Genomic DNA, 19,358 nt, shown 5'->3' with positions numbered 1-19,358 from the left:
GATTTTCATGCACATCTCATCAGTAAAGACGCTCCTGTAACTAGAAGTATATCCCCAGCACGTGCGTTCAGATCAGGGTTGCCAGGTTTTCACAACAAATCCTGCCCAGTTGCTTCTTAAACCTGGTCCAAAACTAGCCCAATCGCGCTTCCGGGAGGTTCCCCGATAAAAATTGTTTCCCGGGATTAAAATATAAGTTTTTTAGCAGGGTTGCCTTGGTAAAATTCGCATTTAAGGGGTTAAATATCACTTTGTTGCTATTGGGGTTGCTTCAAACCACGGACATGAAAAACAACCAAAGACTTGGCAACACTGATTCAGGTGGAGCGGCAGTTACTACACAGAGCCGTAGTCTACCGACAACTAACACAAAATCGTTTTCAAAATCGACAAAGAATCGCCTGCGATTTTAACATCGATGTTGTGTAGATTGTCAGTGAATTACGGCTCTGTGTAGTAAATGCCAACCGGTGTTGCCTAGTCTGTGGTTGTTTTTCATGTCCGTGGGTCAGAGCGACCCCAATACAAATAACGTGATATTTAGCCCCTAAAATGCGAATTTTACCAATGCTGCTATGCTAAAAAAAAGTATATTTTAACCCCGGGAAGCAAATTTTTATCGGGGAACCTTCTGGAAGCGCGATTGGGCTAGTTTTTGACTTGTTTTGAGAAACAACTGAGCAGGATTTGTTGTGAAAACCTGGCAACCCTGATCTGAACGCACGTGCTGGGGATATACTTCTAATTACAGGAGCGTCTTTACTGATAAGATGTGCATGAAAATCGCATTCGATTTTTTTTGCACAGCCCTATAAGAAATTACATTAAAATTCAAAGTAATCACAAAATACAGTTACTCGTATTTTGTATGTAACGCCATTTCATGTATATCATTACTCCCCAGTTCTGTACATAAATATCAATTTCAGACAATTGACACTAAAATTAAGACTTGTTTTGTGGTCCATGGTCACATGCTGTATATGAAATACCCCTCACATACATGAATCACCCTATAGCAGATCTATACAGCTGGAGCTGGGGAAGGAGGAGGGCTTCTGAAGCACACTGCAACTGCTATAGCAAACACTAGCCAAGTATTTGATTGGTGAGCAGCAAGCTCATTGGCTGCTGATACAAAAGGAACAAATCAGCTGCGCCGAATGATATTGATTGCGTGATCTAAAGTTTTATGACAGAACTTTGGATATATTATGGAAATATTAGCAATAAATTATTTTTCTAAAAATTACATTTATTTATATATTTACAATTACATTTAGTCATTTAGCAGAAGCTGTTATCCAAAGCGACTTGCAATTGAGGACGATGGAAGCAATCAAAATCAAAAAAGAGCAATGATGTACAAGTCTCAGATAGCATATAACGTAGTATATGTAGAAAGTTTTTTTATTTTTTTTTATTATATAATAAATAAAAAGAAAACAGACAGAATAGAAAATGAATAAAACAAGCTAGTGTTTGAGGCCTTTTTGCTTTTGTTAACTGTATAATAAATTAAAAGAAAACAAATATATAGAATACAAAAAGATTAGAGAAGCTAGTGTTCATTTTTGTTTGTTTGTTTGTTTTTTTAAAGAATAGATTTATAATAGAGAGAGCTAAAATTAGAGGCTCAAATAGAGATATAAGATGTGTATTTCTTTATTTATTCGCACTTAGTGGCTGCTTTTATCCAAAGTGATTTGTGACATGTATTAATGTATTAACTGTATTAATGCACTCAGTGTATATTGTTTTGTCAAATAATGCATACCCTAAAAATAGAGACCTATATGACTGCTAGCATTATTCTTTAGAGTAGGCTAAATGATGTGATAACACTAAATTATTGAAAGGATATTTATATAAACATCAGCATTAAATTATGTATGAAAAAACCTTTTGTAACTGTCCAACAGTTAACCTCATTGCTTTACCAAAGTGTTTACCATTTTAAAGAATTTTACAGATATTTATTATAATGTCACTTTTCAAAACTGTAAAGTCTTGTTTCACAGAAAAGCTGTAAAACACATCCATGTTGCTTGTGCAAGACAACATTTCCTCACACATGTTGTGAATACCAAACTCTCTCCTGTGGCTTTCCCTGGTTTGTTTAATAATAGTGAGGTGCTGTTCTATGGTTGCTGAAATGAATAAAGGGAGATTCTGTTTGATGTGTGGTTATAGCCGCCATCAGCGCTCCCCTCTCTCTCTCTCTCTTTATTACAGGAGCCTGTGATATTGCTGGATATTAAAAATATACATCAACTAAGCTGTTATGGGAATACCATTTAGAGCCACTCTTGCCTGAAGCCCCTCTCTTGCTGACTGCAAGACTTTAATTGAGATTATACACACTCTTTTGGATGTGCACTACGGAGAATTTTTCTAAGAACTGTCACCATATTGTGATACTTTCCCCCATTCACAATAGTGAAAAAACAGCGACTGTGAGATTCCTTAAGTTAAGGTGCTTTTAACTGTCTCCAGAGAAATTGATTTTTAGTAATAATGTAGCTGTGTATAAACTTTACAATACAGACCCAGCAAGATTGTTAGGCGCTGTTGTATACTTCTGTAAGAGCCACAATTCATCGCCATCTCAGTTTTATTTCAAATAATTGATTTTAAAAGCTGATTTAATAGCAGACTTAACACTACATCAGACACACTAAAGAGAAATAACATTTAGGGAAGGCAGAGGGATATTTTCTTTCTTCTTCTTCTTTTTTATATGCCGTACTTAAAATTCATAGTTGTCATGCAAAATAAAGCAGTGTTCTCTCGTATGGTGCAGCTGCGGAGATCTTGTGAGTGAATAAGAGATGAGAGTTAAACGTTCACAGGCCTGACTCTGACACTCTCCATCATGTCAACTTCCGCCACTTCACACCGCAATAAGAGGCCAGGCACCGAGAGACTGCATGTGTGCGCCCAGTTTGCTTTTCCTCCCTGTTTTCTTCAACAGTTAATGCTGTGGGTGGACTGAACGAAATCCCATATCACAGTATGACTACTTATTACAGTCAACATCTCAATATTTCTGCTGCAAATTCACCCAAAGAATACTCAGTTGGGTGTCTGTGAAAGGACTGCAGGAGGTCTATGAGTTGATAAAAAGTGAATAATTAAATCAAATGTAAAATTAAAATAAAAGTGGCTGCCCAATTTATTGAATTAAATCTAAAATAGTGATACAGTGTAGTGTAATAATTGAATTAAATGTGTATGTATGATGTTGTTCATTTTATGATTAGAGTTGAAACTAATATAATACAATCACTTGGACTATATTGCTGTAGGTCTATATATAAATAATAAAAAATAAAACATTTACTTAAATATTCCGTCTGTTCACTTGCATGTCATGTGACCATAAACTAACATAAAAAGAACCAATAACGTGCAAATGTTTCTTTAAATTCTTCAAATATTAACTCAAATTCTCATGGGTACAATAAATATTTATCAACTAAGGGGCTTGCAACCCTCTTCGGTAAATGCATGTTTTTGGAAAATAATAATAAATGTGTAAATGTATTATCTCATTTGATTATTTATTCTTTTTAATTGGAATTTATCAAAAAAAATCAAAGACTTAAAAAAAAAAAACAATACAAATATAATTATAAGTCAGACAATTCTGATTTCAAATTCTGATTGGTTTGAATCTTTAAAATTTACAAATAAACACAAGTTTTTTTTGTTTGTTTGTTTTTTTTTCTTGCAAAAATGTAAATCAAAGGAATGATTATGCAAAATGTACAAAAAAGTTAAATAAATAAATACAATTGCCATAAAAAGTAAAATAAGTACCTAAATACACACACACACACACACACACACACACACACACACACACACACACACACACACGTCTCTTTGTATATTTTCACATTTCTACATAAAGTATAACTAATAAAAAGAGGTCCTGATATCCAACTGATACAAAATTACCATCACAAGATATTAAACTGTTGGATCACAGAGCCCAGTCCTAGTGTATGATGATTTGGGGGCTTTCACATTCCTGCTTCACTAGTATTCGCAAGTATTGCTGACCGAAACAAGCAGAAGAATCTATATGAATAATCAAAGTGTGCACATCATTTAATCATAGCCTGTCTGCCAGGAAAGAGAGAGAGAGACAGATCCCTCACACTGCTTGAGGGTAACAAGGTTTCAGACAGGCCTGAGCATGGTCTCGCCTCTCTTTTCATGTCTGCACTTGCTCTGTGAACTTCTCGCTAGTGAACAGCTCAGTTTGCTTTCTTTCAGCTCAATTACTTCATTTGATAGCGGCTCCATTAGAATCACATTTTTGATCACCAAATCAGTTGTCCACAAGGGTTTCACAGGTCCAGACATTTTAAGAGTGTGTGCTCCAGATCTATATGTTGACATCTTACTCTACTATGACCCTATTTACTGTGTTTGACCCTATTGACTGATTTCATTAATACATTCGTTTGGTTCTTAGTGAATATATTATGAAAATACTGTGTATATAATATATTGTATACAATATACAACAAAACATTGATGGATGGATGGATGGATTGGTTTATTATGTAATGAGAATAATGTTTTATGATGGATGTAGAGTTTTTCTGTGCTGAGTATGTGAAAATATTTGGCTGAGTCGACACTGACGTCAAATATTATTTATCCATCATCACAACGTGTCTTTCTCTGTTTGTCCTTGTCTTCAGTTCCCGCCATGATCACATCTTACCCCAACACCACGCGAGCAGAACAGGGTCACATGACTGAGATGAGCTGCACTGCTCACGGCGAAAAGCCCATCAAGGTTCGCTGGGAGAAGGAGTCTCATATCATCAACCCAGACATGAGCCGCTATGTGGTTACTGTGAAGGAAGTGGGAGATGAGGTCATATCCACCCTGCAGGTGAGCAAAGACACCATCTACACTGAGAATGCAATCACACGCCTCATTTCCAAGACACATATTCAGGGTCGGCCTGGACTAGCTGTCAGTGACCGACATCATCTCCTGTCAAAAAACATCCACCGTTTGCACAAACTTATATTTGTCCTTATTGTCAACACAAAACACACCTCATTTATTTTATGGTAATGTGACAGATTTTCAAGTGGTATTCAATAAGACAAAAATACATGCCAAGAAAAGTTTATTCATTGGGGACTTATATGCTACACATTAAATAATGTGGTAACACTTTAGAATACTGTTTCTTACTTACTACATAACTAATAAGGAATTATTGAAGAACTAACAGGTGATTATTCATTAACACTTAACTCACTACTGTTAACTACTAAGAAAGATGTGTTAACTAATCAGTATGTAATATAATTTTATGACTATGTTAAGTAACAGTTAGCTAATCAATAACTAATGTATTCTGTCATACCTCCTGAAGAACTACTATTAATTATCTACTAGTTAAGATTCAAGAAAAATAACTATCAAGTAACTACTAATGAACAGTTTTAAACAATTACATTGAATTGTGACCCTTTCATATAAATTTTATTAGCAATAGTAGTAGTAGTATAAAAATGCAATATTAATAAATGTAATACATTTTATAGAGGTTTTGCCTATGTAGTGAATTGTTTTGTGAGTGTATTGTAAGAAATCAGCTTCCAATAGGAACCCTACCATGACCCCAGTACCTTGCGATAACTTACCTTAGTTTTTAAATTTTATATAAATTATCATTCATTAAATTTCTTTATGTAAGGCAAAGCCTGTGGAAAAGTGATAATACAGGTATCCAATTTGTAATTAATAAAGAATTATAAAATAATTCTGCAGGACTTATTTTTAACCTGAAACATTAGGCCTATTATAAAGTGAAAATATTGGGAACCCATTAGTAATTAATAAATCATTATCAGATAATTCCTGAATAATTACTTAGAATCTGAAACAGTATTCTAAAGTGAAAACATGGGCAACCCATTAGTAATTAATAATTAATGAACAAATAATTCTGCAGGACTTATTTTGAACCTGAAACATTAGGCCTGTTCTAAAGTGAAAATGTTGGGTTACCATTAGTAATTAATAAAGAATTATCAGATAATTCCTGAAGAATTACTTAGAATCTGAAACAGTATGCTAAAGTGAAAACATAGGGAACCCATTAGTAATTAATAATTAATGAACAAATAATTCTGCAGGACTTATTTTGAACCTGAAACATTAGGCCTATTCTAAAGTGAAAATGTTGAGAACCCAGTAGTAATTAATAAAGAATTATTAGCTAATTCTGCAGGAATTACTTAGAACCTGAAACAGTATTCTAAAGTGAAAACATAGGGAACCCAATAGTAACTAATAAAGAATTATCAGATAATTTTGCAGGATTTACTTAGAACCTGAAACAGAATTCTAAATTTAACCTATTAGTAAATAATAATAAACTACATCATTTTGACTGAAATCTTGGTTATTTCAGATGAGAACATTTCTTAATACAGCATATTGTATTACATTTTAACATGTATACTGCCCACATTCTAACTAATTTAACAAACATTTCATAATCAAAAGTTAAACATTTAGAAGCAAACAAAATCCATATTTCATTTCCATTATAAGCTAATAAGTGGGCTGTAACAAAGTTGCTACCGTAGTAGTACTTTGTACTTGTCCTTTTACTCAAGTAATTTTGAAAATGAATAGGCCTACTTTTTATTTTTACTGGAGTAATATTTAATTGGGGTATCTGTACTTTTACTCCAGTACTTGATTTGTGGGCCACAGCCTGATTATTATAGTGATTATTTGCGTAAAACTGTTCATTAGTAGTTACTTCATAGTTATTTTTCTTGAACCTTAACTAGTATATAATTAATAGTAGTTCTTCAGGAGGTTTCACAGAATATATTAATTACTGATTAGTTAACTGTTACTTAACACAATCATAAAATTATATTACATACTGATTAGTTAACACATCTTTCTTAGTAGTTAACAGTAGTGAGTTAAGTGTTAATGAATAATCACCTGTTAGTTCTTCAATAATTCCTTATTAGTTATGTAGTAAGTAAGAAACAGTATTCTAAAGTGTTACCAATAATGTTTACTTTGGGTTTTTTTTTTTTTTATGAACTATTTAATGTGCAATGATAATCTATTCAAATTTAGGTTGAAGCATTGTTCACATGATCTGTTTGTTTTATATGTTGTACATTTAAATGCTGTATATGATTTTTTGTTTGTTTGTTTAACTCAACTATACAATTTATCTCAAAATAAATACTCTTATTTTTAATCAAAGATAATTGGGAGTCCAGTCAAATAAGTGTAAGAGTCAAAAAAAGAAAAGATTTATATAAATATCCAGGAAGATTTTATGACCAGTTAATTCTAATACCAGAAGTGGAAGGTCCTGTCAAACGCATTGCATTGTGGGATATAGTACCAATATATCAACAGAAAAATTATATAGTACCAATATACCAATAGAACATTTTTGTAGGATTTACTTTGAAACAATTTTCACTCAGAAGTTGCTGGTAAATTTCACAAATAATTACAGAGAAACAGCAAGTAACATGAAATGAAACAGGATTAAACTTGTATTTTCTTTTCAAATGTATTCTTGCCGGGCTCGGAGCTCTCTCGACGGACAGCACGCCAAATACGCTTAACTTATATTTAATTATAAGTAAATGTGAACTCGTGAAATATTATTCAAAGTTTTGCAGATCTGTGCAACTGTTTTGTTTAACATTGCACAAAAGATTACTCAGAAATCATGCTACCCTAGGGAAAATAAATATACTTAAATGTATTTGAAATACATTTATTTCATGCTAAGTGTAATGCAAATACAAGTTTTATATTTATGTACTTAATTAAAATGTCCTGCAATTGTACTTTTTGTAAACTAAACTGGCATACTTCAAATCTGCTCAATTGGAACCACAAATGTTGTACTTAATGGACTTTAATTGTGCAGAAGCAGTGCTGAAGTTCAGTTAAGGATATACTTAGTATGTTTTATTATGCCATAGTTATACCATTGCAAGTATACTTCAGGTACACTTTCAATATTTTGCAATTAAAGTCTGATATTGTTCAAAGATCATACAAATCAGACATTAAAACACATTTATAAGTGTGCAGAATTTATTTTTTATTTCATATTTGTTTCTGCAAATTCATGAGAAATCAAGCATATAATCTGGGATACTATGGACAGAATAGCATGCAGGTGGATAGTTATACTTGTGCCACATTTACTTTTTCTGACCATGATATGGAACAAGCCTTCATAGATTTGTTGTGTGTATGTGTTACCTATTCTGAGGAAAAATCTGAGGAAATAATAAGGAAAATATGATTTGGTGTTCTTAAAAACATGAAAAGTCATGGGAATTAGTAAAATCTTTATAAAATTGTGGAAAATGTTTTTTTTTTTCTCTCGACTCCTAACTATTGTTTATAAATGAAGATAGATGTTTTTGCAGAACAGTACTTTACAGTGTCTGCTGAGGGTCTTACTGGAGTTATGTGTACACTAATAAATATAATCATTAGCACAATCAATTGTTCAAAAAACTATACCTGATTCAGAAACATCCAAATGAAATGATGAAATTAGTTCCAAACAATTCTTATCCACGAACAGCAAAACTCCCAGAGCAATATGCAATATTCTGTAAGTGTTACCAAAATGCCTTTATGTACTAGTCAAATGATCATATTTGTACTTTTGTATTTTTACAGATCTTGCATACCGTCAGAGAAGACTCTGGCTTTTTCTCGTGCATTGCCATCAACTCTTACGGTGAAGATAAAGGAATCATTCAGTTGATAGTACAAGGTAAAGTTGAATTTAAAATGCAATAAATTATATTCTTCTTTTATCTCATTTTTAATGAAAAAGTATTTTCATTTGTCTAATCTCCACCAACATTTTTCTGAAGATCGCCCGGACCCTCCCGAGGTGGAGATCAGAGAGGTAAAGGACCGAACCATCGCACTTCGCTGGACCATGGGCTTTGATGGCAACAGCCCCATTACAGGATATGACATCAACTATAAAAACAAATCATGTATGAGGGTTTTTTTTTTTTCAATCTTTTGTTATTACTTATATTTTTGAAAGTAATATATAGGTGTTGTTATGCAGCCATATATATTATAGAAGGTATTACTTATCAGGCAATCAGCATCTTGGACCGGAACAATCTGTTTCTTTTTTTTGTCTTTTTATGAAAAAGATGTATATATATAATCAGACTGAATGACCATTGTTCAACTGTCCATGTATCAGTCATTCATAGAATGGACCTTGATCATTATGTTGATTGGAAACTTGAAGTGGTTTATCTGTTAATACAATTACTTCCTTTAAACTATGATAAAATGACATATTAATGACTAATAACATAGACTCCTGTGTCACTCTGTATTTCTTTAAGCTCCATGGGCCTCATCTCAAATGACCAAAGACGTCTCCCCTCAGCTGAATCAGGCCACCATCATTGAACTCCACCCTGCTTCCACCTACAACATCCGCATGTTCGCCAAAAACCAGATCGGCGAAAGCAGACCAAGCAATGAGCTGACCATCACCACGGATGAAGCACGTGAGTATTCCCACAACTGAAAATGGCGTGAGCCTTTGTGAGCTTTAGCTATAGTTCTCTGTAGAATCAGACATTTTATTATCTGTGCCGCCACCTAGTGGTTAAGTCCATTATTTTCTCTGTCCAGCACCTGATGGCCCTCCTCAAGAAGTGCAGCTGGAAGCAATCTCATCCCAAAGCATCAAAGTCACATGGAAGGTAACTTGTGCTGCTATAGAATCCTATGCAAAATTAGAGTTTGTGCTGGCTAAATCATGCTATATTTCTGAGGAATATTTTGGGTTTAAGCTATGTCAACAGTAGTGGCTTAATGAGAATTATCATAGAAAATGACTACCCCCTCTTTAAAACATAAACACTGAGGTGACAGTGGAGGTATACATTTATCAAGGCAGCATTCTGGAGGGCCAAAAAGCAAAAATGTGAAGATCATATTTTGTTAAAGCTTTTACGTGTGTTCTTCATTAATACAAATAATAATAATAATAATAATAATAATAATAATACAATAAAATATAAAATATTGTCATTGTCTACCTCTGTTGTGTGTTAATTAACCTGTGGTTTTTGAGTTATTAAAATATAATAAAAGTTGTTTGATCCGAGGAAATAGGCCCCTTCTGCTGTGATGTGTCTGGGTTTTTATTTATTTATTTAACAGAGCCACTAAGTGGACATGGACAAACTTTCTGGATATTATTATTATTATTATTATTATTATTATTATTATTATTATTATTATTAATTAATTAATTAAAGAAAATGTATTGAAGCCAGTGTGTTCCCTTCAAATAGATGTTTTTCCCCAAATAGTTCAAATTAAATAAACTTACAATAAAATACAAATACAGTAAATAAAATTACAGAAGTGATCAGCTCTTTAAACATAAGGGCAAAATACTTTTATTATTATTATTATTTATCTCTCTCTCTCTCTCTCTCTATACTGCCTCTGCCTCACAAACCCATACACTAACAATTATGGTATTTTCTGTTGGTGAATGAAAAGAGCATAGAAATATAGTAAGAAATGGACTGTTGAAACTTTCATGTCGGTTTGCTAAATAAATCTCTCTAAAGGTCCCAACACTTTTCCATCACTAGAGAAGTGCTTACTTTGGGGAATTTGAATTCAGCCATGTGCTTGTGAGAATCGAAGAATATCTGATGTTACTATATCTATTCTTTTTCCAGCCCCCCCTCAAACACTTGCAGAATGGTTTGATCCGAAGCTACCAAGTGTGTTATCGGGAGTTTGGGACAGGGGGCAGCCCACAATACAACACCATCAATGTAGACACCACAGGGGACACTGAAACCCTCACCCTGGATAACCTGAAGAAGTACACCCAGTATGAGGTTCGGGTGCAAGCAGCCAATCGAGCAGGCATGGGTCCCACCTCGGAGGAAATCACCATCACCACTCTAGAGGATGGTTAGTCGCTTTATGAGTCCCATATTTATTTTATTACTGGTGTTTTCTTAATGCATTTACATGCTTTGCTTAGTGGCATGAGAACAGACTCCAGATACTTAATCTGAAGCTTAATTAATGAATTATTTTCTCCTATTAACTTAAATTTTATTTGTAAGATATAGCAATGCACATACATGTTTTGTGTTTTAGATGATCGATAATGTCACATTTATTGACTAAAACTCTCCTGTTTGCGCTAACAGTTCCCAGTCGCCCACCTGAGAATGTTGTGACAACAGCTGCAACCCCTGAGACTATCTCCCTGTCCTGGTCCGCTCTGCCCAAAGAAGCGCTCAACGGCATGCTGCTGGGATATCGTGTCATCTACTGGGCCAACCTACCTGACGGAGGTCAGACAGGGTTATGACCCTTTCAGTTTTCTGCAGAGATTTTCTTACTTGTATGCATAATAATGAAGCACGCAGATGCCCCCAATGGTTCCCCATTCCAAATACAAAGATGTGTAATGAAGACTTTAATAATGAGTAATAAATTACATTTTAGAATATAGTAAAATAAAAATATATTATTTAAAATTTAATATGACCTTTTTTTTTTACTGTATTGTTGAATAATTGTAGCCTTTGTGCCTTCCAACCTTTTGACAAATACAGTAAGTCTATAATTAATTACTTTATGGGTAATATTTTTTAATAACTTTTAAATTATATGCATGCTTACACGTCATCAATATGCTTGCAAATAGTTATCAAAAATTTATAAATCATTTTTAATTTTTTGATAATTATCAAAAGTACTGTTAGCAGTGTACTGTGGTATAGTTATGGCATCAGGTGGTAATACCATAGTACATTTCAAGTTCATACACTCTGCTATTTACATAGTGCTTCAAGGTACTTCAGAGATGTATGTTGTTTGTACAGAGTATCTCCAAATAACACAAAAAGGGGCTTTTGTAGATACACCTTTAATGTCATGAAAATATGATTGTTGATATATAGGATATATGTGCATCTTCTAATGTATATGAAATACTGAGGCACTATATTGTGTTTTAATGACTCACTCATGAACATTATTATAAAGTAATACAGTACATTTTTGACATGCAATATCAATTCTATTGCATTTCACAGACCTCTAGAGGGCACTGTGGCTTTGCTTTAGGAGACAAAGTAAAAAAAAAAAAAAAAACAGAGGGCAGTAGATCTACAGTAGAAGCACAATACTTAAGGTCTTTGGATAAAATGCTTTTATCCAAAGTGGCTTACAGAGAAATTTCTTGGATAAAGGTGTTAACATTTCTTTGGTGCACCAGTTCATAGAATGTGCCTATGATTACTATGCACACTGTTTTTACAATGTATACAGCATACTATGGACAGTATGTACATTCCCTGTATACACACTACCTGAATCTCAGTAGCAGGTTGCATTGCAGAGTCATTAATAATTGAACTAAAATAAGGTATTAATGTACAGATTCAGGGGTGAAAATAAAATTAAAAATGGAGACACAACAGTCTGTATAATTTAGGATTATACAGGACACAGTGACCGATGACTATGTAAAATATAGTTAATTTTCTAATGCAAATGATAATAAAAGTTAACTCAAATATATAAATCTTTGATATCTTGGCAAATCTGAGCACATTTTGAGACACTGTTGGAACTGTTGAAACTCTAAAAAGAGATACGTGAAATTCCTAAGGAGCAAAACATTTGGTAGGGGAAGATCATTTAGTTTAAGCACAATAGTCTCCATTTTCTTGCATTTTGATCAAGGAGTAACAGTTAAGCTAATAAAGATCTCATTTGTGTATTTTTCCCCCTCAGAACTGGGAGAGATCAGGAACATCACAACCACCAAGCCTTCACTAGATTTGGAACGGCTGGAGAAGTACACCAACTACAGTATCCAGGTCCTGGCCTTCACTCGAGCCGGAGACGGAGTCCGTAGCGAGCAGATCTACACACGCACCAAAGAGGACGGTGAGACTCAATCCGGTTACACATACTCTTATTTATTTTACATAGTAGTAAAATAAAATAAAAAATAGCATCTGGGGGTTCGGCACCAGACCCCCATCTGCTCCCTGGGTGCCGCGGCATAAATGGCTGCCTACTGCTCCGGCTGTGTGTTCACAGTGTGTGTGTGTGTGTGTGTGTGTGTGTGTGTGTGTGTGTGTGTGTGTGTGTGTGTGTGTGTGTTCAATGCTGTGTGTGTGCACTTTGGATGGGTAAAATGCAGAGCACGAATTCTGAGTATGGGGCACCATGCTTGGCTATATGTCACTTCACTTTCATGTTCATATATAAAAGTTATGTGAGTCCCGTCTCAGTTTAATCTTCAGAAACAATTAAAAGGTAATGTCCCAAAAGCCAATTTTCATTTACCAGCCCCAAATCCATGTTATCAATGGTTAAATACAGTATATATACTGTATATGTAGTACATATTCCCACCTTAAAGGAAGTCCAAAAATGTCATACTATTTCGTTCTATGTACAATTCCCAAGTGACTGGGAATTGGAGAGAAATGTCAGAGAAAGTAGTTTGTTTGTTACCAATCTTCTATCATAAAGTGAATCATTAAGTGAAACAGAACTCAGACAGAAACAACAAAAACCATTATCAGGAATCCAAAGCAAAATCCATCTGTTTCGAGTTTCCTAGTGGGGTATACTGCCTTAAGTAAGCCATTTACAGATTGACTCCTTTGCTCATTGCACAGATGTCTGAATCCAGTGACAACACCAGTACAAATGGAGAGTGGTGATTGGACTGTTTGGGAAGTTGTGTGAAATCACACATCTCAACTTTCTATGAAGTTAAAATAGAACAGCTCTAGGTCACTTCCTTTGTAGCATAAAAGGTGTCTTTTCTAGAGCTTCTCCTCAACAAATTGTATTATTTCTCCTGCTAAAACCAGTTCCTGGACCCCCGGCTGGAGTTAAGGCAGCTGCTTCAACAAGTTCTGTGGTGTTTGTTTCCTGGCTTCCTCCACTCAAACTCAATGGAATCATCCGGAAATACACCGTCTTCTGTTCCAACCCATACCCCACGGTGAGCATATCTGCAGCTCTTTTTTGACTTTGCACAGCCCCGCATAGCCCCCCAAACTTAATTATTTAAATTCACCCAAACTGAAAAAAACTTGAATTGAATTCTTGAGAATTACGACAGTGATTCCCTGACCTTGTTCCTGGAGGCACCCATAAGTACGCATGTTGGATGTTTCCCTTATCTGACCTATACATTTAAGGTCCTCAAGTATCTGCTAATGAGCTGATGAGTTTCGAAATGTATGTAGAGTTGACGTATCTCCAGGAACAAGTTTGAGAAACTTGAAAGACAATACTGTACCATGTAGCTCCTACAAAACGGTTATGGGTTTGGGATACTTTAATGACCTACTACATTTTCCAAAGTAGATTCAATGTTTATTATTGCTTAATGCATATAGAGCTTCTTCTACTTCTTCTTCAATAGTAGGCAGAGTATAAATAAATTTTTTCTCATGAAAACTTTTAATTGGTTATCATTACAGGTGATCAGTGAGTTTGAGGCTGCACCTGATGTTTATTTCCGTCGCTTGACCAACCTGAATCAAAACTGGCAGTATAGCATTTGGGTTGTGGCTGTCACTGCGGCGGGCCGTGGAAATTCCAGTGAAATTATCACCGTAGAGCCCCAAGCTAAAGGTATGCAAGACTGGCTCATGGCAATCAATCACCCTTTCTATAATTTTTAGTGTGAGGTAGAATTGTGTGAATCAGGATGCACCAATATTGTACCATTTACAGAACCAATTTGACATAGAGGAGTTTGTATGGGAGGTTTTGTCCACCATTGTGATGGCATTGTTGGTTTCTTAAGCTCCTGCACGAATCCTGACGTTCAGCGGCACTGTGACCACCCCCTGGATGAGGGACATTGTCCTTCCATGCAAAGCTGTCGGAGACCCTCCTCCAGCCATCAAGTGGCTGAAGGGAAAGTATGTTTGAGTTCTATATTCTTTATATTTATAAATATACCATACTTTGCTTTCTCTGTTTTGGCCAGACAAACACTGTTGCTCTTGATTAATATGAGGTTTTACATTAAAGGATTAGTTCACTCCCAGAATAAAAACAATCCTGATAATTTACTTACCCCCGTGTCATCCAAGATTTTCATTTTTTTCTTTCTTCAGTCTAAAAGAAAATTAAGTTTTTTGAGGAAAACATTCCATGACTTTTTTCCATGTAGTGGACTTCAATGGGATACAGTGGATTGAAGGTCAATTTGTGGTTAAAACTATATTTTTTTAGAAAATTATTGATTGTTTCGCTAGATAAGAAACATATTCCTTTGAAGCTGCATTGAAACTGCAATTTTGATCTTCAACCTATTGGCTCTATTTAAAGTCCACTATATGGATGAAAATCATGGAATGTTTTCCTCAAAATTTCTTTTTGACTGAAGAAAATGAACATATTGGATGACATGGGGGTGAGTAAATTATCAGGAAATGTTTATTCTGGAAGTGAACTAATTCTTTCATATATATATATATATATATATATATATATATATATATATATATACTTTTAAGTCTTGTTAAACTGATTATGTTTTCATACAGTAATGGGACACCAGCTCCAGTTTCAATCGATGGTCGCCGCAGTGCTCACAGCAATGGCAGCTTTGTTATTCGCACTGTCAAAGCAGAGGACTCTGGGTACTATAGATGTGTTGCCAGTAACAACTGGGGTTCAGATGAGATCATGCTAAACCTTCAGGTCCAAGGTGCTTATGACATCAAATATAAAAAAAAAATCTTCATGTGGAAATCTATGAAATGGCCGAATTGCATCCTTAAAAATTAACTGAACAATGTGACTGCTCCTTTAGTAGCTCACACCGTTTTTGTGTTTTTGCTCTCAAAATGTTTCAGTGCCTCCGGACCAACCGCGCCTCACAGTGACTAAAACCACAACCACCTCTATCACGCTGTCCTGGATCCCTGGAGACAATGGAGGAAGCTCCATCAGAGGTTAGACTACACTGATATTTATATTCAATATATTCATCCACTTTTTCTCCACTGTGTTACAAATATGGAACACTATCCACCTAGACCTGTCAAATGCTTTAAATCGAGATTTATTTGACACACTGTAATATTTTACTAAACTTGAAGGTCAGGTTTGTATAGTAGGTTCTCTATCAATTTACAGAGCTCATAAAAGTGAATCAAATAAAGTGTGGCATTTGGGGTTTATTTTAAAAGTGGTGTGGTGTTCTTTGTTCAGGCTACATTCTGCAGTTCTCTGAGGATAACAGTGAAGAGTGGGGCAGTTTCTCCATCAGCCCCAGTGAGCGGTCTTACCGTCTAGAAAACCTAAAGTGTGGTACCTGGTACAAATTTACTCTGACAGCACAAAATGCAGTTGGACCTGGACGCATCAGTGAAATCATTGAAGCTAAAACACATGGGAAAGGTATGAATATTTTATAATATATAGTTATTTATGCATATCACTATTGGCTAAACGTCATGATAGATAACTAAATAGTATCCTAATTGAATTGTTACCTACTGCTGATTCAAAGCAGGCTATGAGCAATTATGCCCTTGAGGTAGGTGTACAAAAACCTATTTGAAATATAACCACTAGTTTATAATATAGATTTCATTACCATGTTCATATACTGTACAAGTTAAGAGATCATGTTTTTTCCTTTGTCATCAGTACTTTTTTTCAGTTTTCCTCGAATGTGTATACTGTGTCTGCTTTTAACTTATTTCTAGCATACAGATGTTGTTAAAGATGAAAGACATGGGATGTGTCTGAAATCACCCCCATACCCTTACATAGTGCACCATTTGAGTCACAACTATTTTGTAGTGGTGTCCAAAACCTAGTGGACATTATTAAATCCAATAATTCGGTCCCATAATGCACTACTAGTGCTCTGCTGGGTTCAGCCAAGGAAGAGCAGGATATGTCAGAAGATGGCGAAGAAGTTGATGCTGAGCCTTTTCAATCCTCCTGCCCTGCTTATCTAGACCTGTTGGAGGTTAAGGATCACACCACGGCAAAGTTGGACTTGCGTTAGTGCGTTAGCAAGGTGAAGTGCGTTAGCAAGGTGACACCGCAAGGTCGTCTTGATGCCCTCCAGCTCAGGTGAGCTTTCAATTTCTGCCTTATCTCCATACAGAGATGGAAAAGGAATGAAACAGGTGGTTTTCTTCTCACATTCATCAGTTTCAGCATACGAGTTATGCCAACATCGAGGTGATGCGCGAAATCGGCTATTAGAGGAAGCCCCCTGTAGAAGAGATGGTGGCTAGCTATCTGTCTGTGGGGGAGACTTCCTCTCTTAAATCTCCCTCCTTGCCATCTAAGCCCCTTCAGGATACATCTCACTTAAATGGCAGCAGCAGGTCAGGCTGTGGCTTCATTGCACACAATGGCAGTGCTTCAAGCGTATCAGGCTGATCTGCTGAAAGACCTGGATAAAGGCAAGGGGCTTTTACCCTGATCAGGTAGCTGAGCTGCACCGCATCACAGATCACTTATTGATTTGAAGCTGCGTTCAAATCTTTTATTCCACGAAGGTCCAGGTCTGAGCCCAAACAACATAGGGGTCCTGCTCCGTCTCGGTCCTAGGATCAGAGACAGGCACAAAAGGCTAGTGTCACGACTCGTGCTCCTCCCCCACCTGCGAGTTGGGGTAAGAGGAATCACAGGTCAAAGGAAGGTAGGCAAGACCTAAGGGATTTGAGGCATCAGCGCTTTCCTCTGAATCAGAGCAATTCTTGAGTATCTACTCGTTCCCTTTAAGGGTTTTTACATCTGCTCTTATCTTCCCCTTCCTAATTCCCATAATACCAGGGTGGGTGGGTATGATCCATTCAATATATACATATATATGCACGGCACGGCACTGCAAGGAGTTTCCTGGATGTGCGGCCAGGTCACCCTGAGGGGCTTCCTGGTCACCTGGATATCCCTTCTTGCTGACGCATCGAGCAAGAAGTATAGGTGGCATTTGTTAGAATGTTATTGTACATGCTGTCTCAGGTAATGCTCCCCTTCGCCAGAGGTTTGTACATTTTAGCTTGTCTCTCCCGTGCAGTTCAGCACCTCTGCGATGCTTAGGAAGCTTTAAGTACACATGCTAAGCTCTGTGTACTTTCTGAAATCCATATGGTGGTGAGTGTGCACGCTGAACACTTTGCGCACTTTCTAAAATCCACATAAGTGGTAAGCGTGCACGTAAGACTCTGCGCACTTTCTGAAATCCTGTATGGTAAGGGTTACGTGCTCAGCTTCATCCCATTTCTTTGAGTTGGTTAGACCTTGGTTCCTTGGGCTCCACTCAGCCAGTGTGTCTTTATTAATACACTTCAAGCATTGCGTGCCTCAATATGAAGTGCTATTTGGGCAGTTCTCGTAGTAGTTTAGCAGTGCTCCCCTTTACCAAAAAGGGTAGACTATGAGTGTGCTACTCTCTTCCTAAATTCTGAGTTCTCTTGTCCCGTGAGATTGAGTTCTCTGTTTTCTACTGTTTTTCTATATTGAGTATTTAGAACACACTCTTTGTGTTTGAGTCTTTGCACACTCTGCATTCTTTCTAAAATCCTATATGGTGTGGGCTTTGCGTAGATGCTTTGTGTCCTTTCTTGAGTTGGTAAAAGCCCTGTACATTTTGGGCGCCATTTCATCTATGTATTCTCGGATACCTATCTAAACAGGATGTTTCTACTAGGGATCTGTTGAGCAAGCTTATGCAAGATCAAGCGGGAGCCCCTGTGTGACAGGCAAGACCAAGTATAAAATGCTAGGCTCTTTGCCGTATCACTTTTAAAAGAATCTTTCTTGATACCAAGCCTTGAGCTCGACCCCGAGTTGAGGCCCTAACAGGTAAGTTGGGTATGTAGGCTAGGCCTTTGGTCGTAAGGGATAATGTCACGGACAGCCATCTAACGTCCCAGGGGCAACTCCCATGGAAATGGTAGAGTTGGTACTTAGTGTTCACCCTGATTCAGGCCTGCACTCTCCTCAGCATGGTGGCGTGTGTATTCTGTTCCCCATAGCAACCCCTAGAGGACGCAGTTTGAAATTCCCTTGAAAGGGAATGTCTCAGGTTTGAATGTAACCATGTTTCCCTGAGTAGGGAACGAGACACTGCATCCTCTAGCTTCCAGCCATGCCACAGACGCAAGCTTCAGACAAAGAAGTGAATGCCGTGTTCTCCCGTCATTAACTTCTTTTTGGTGTTTTTTCAATGTATGCTTCAGACGCGGGTCACGACGATGTGTTC

The 19,358-nt window shown here is 36.3% G+C and overlaps 1 protein-coding gene across 2 annotated transcripts in view; it reads left to right on the top strand.

Moving 5' to 3' along the window:
• The window catches only part of dscamb (Down syndrome cell adhesion molecule b), a 142,970-nt gene that overhangs the window by 107,587 nt on the left and 16,025 nt on the right, over positions 1-19,358 (top strand). For both annotated transcript variants that reach the window (XM_026282856.1, XM_026282857.1), the window contains exons 12-25: positions 4,719-4,915; positions 8,735-8,831; positions 8,935-9,063; positions 9,433-9,600; positions 9,728-9,798; positions 10,795-11,035; positions 11,281-11,427; positions 12,878-13,033; positions 13,975-14,108; positions 14,593-14,746; positions 14,922-15,039; positions 15,670-15,833; positions 15,982-16,080; positions 16,340-16,528. In XM_026282856.1, the coding sequence (XP_026138641.1) occupies positions 4,719-4,915; positions 8,735-8,831; positions 8,935-9,063; positions 9,433-9,600; positions 9,728-9,798; positions 10,795-11,035; positions 11,281-11,427; positions 12,878-13,033; positions 13,975-14,108; positions 14,593-14,746; positions 14,922-15,039; positions 15,670-15,833; positions 15,982-16,080; positions 16,340-16,528 (2,064 nt within the window). The remainder of the gene's footprint in view (positions 1-4,718; positions 4,916-8,734; positions 8,832-8,934; positions 9,064-9,432; positions 9,601-9,727; positions 9,799-10,794; positions 11,036-11,280; positions 11,428-12,877; positions 13,034-13,974; positions 14,109-14,592; positions 14,747-14,921; positions 15,040-15,669; positions 15,834-15,981; positions 16,081-16,339; positions 16,529-19,358) is intronic.

This window comes from Carassius auratus, chromosome 15 (genome assembly GCF_003368295.1).
Source record: "Carassius auratus strain Wakin chromosome 15, ASM336829v1, whole genome shotgun sequence".
Taxonomy (NCBI): Eukaryota; Metazoa; Chordata; class Actinopteri; order Cypriniformes; family Cyprinidae; genus Carassius; species Carassius auratus.
The sequence above is the reverse complement of the archived record's forward strand: the minus strand, read 5'-3'. Positions and strand labels throughout refer to the sequence as shown.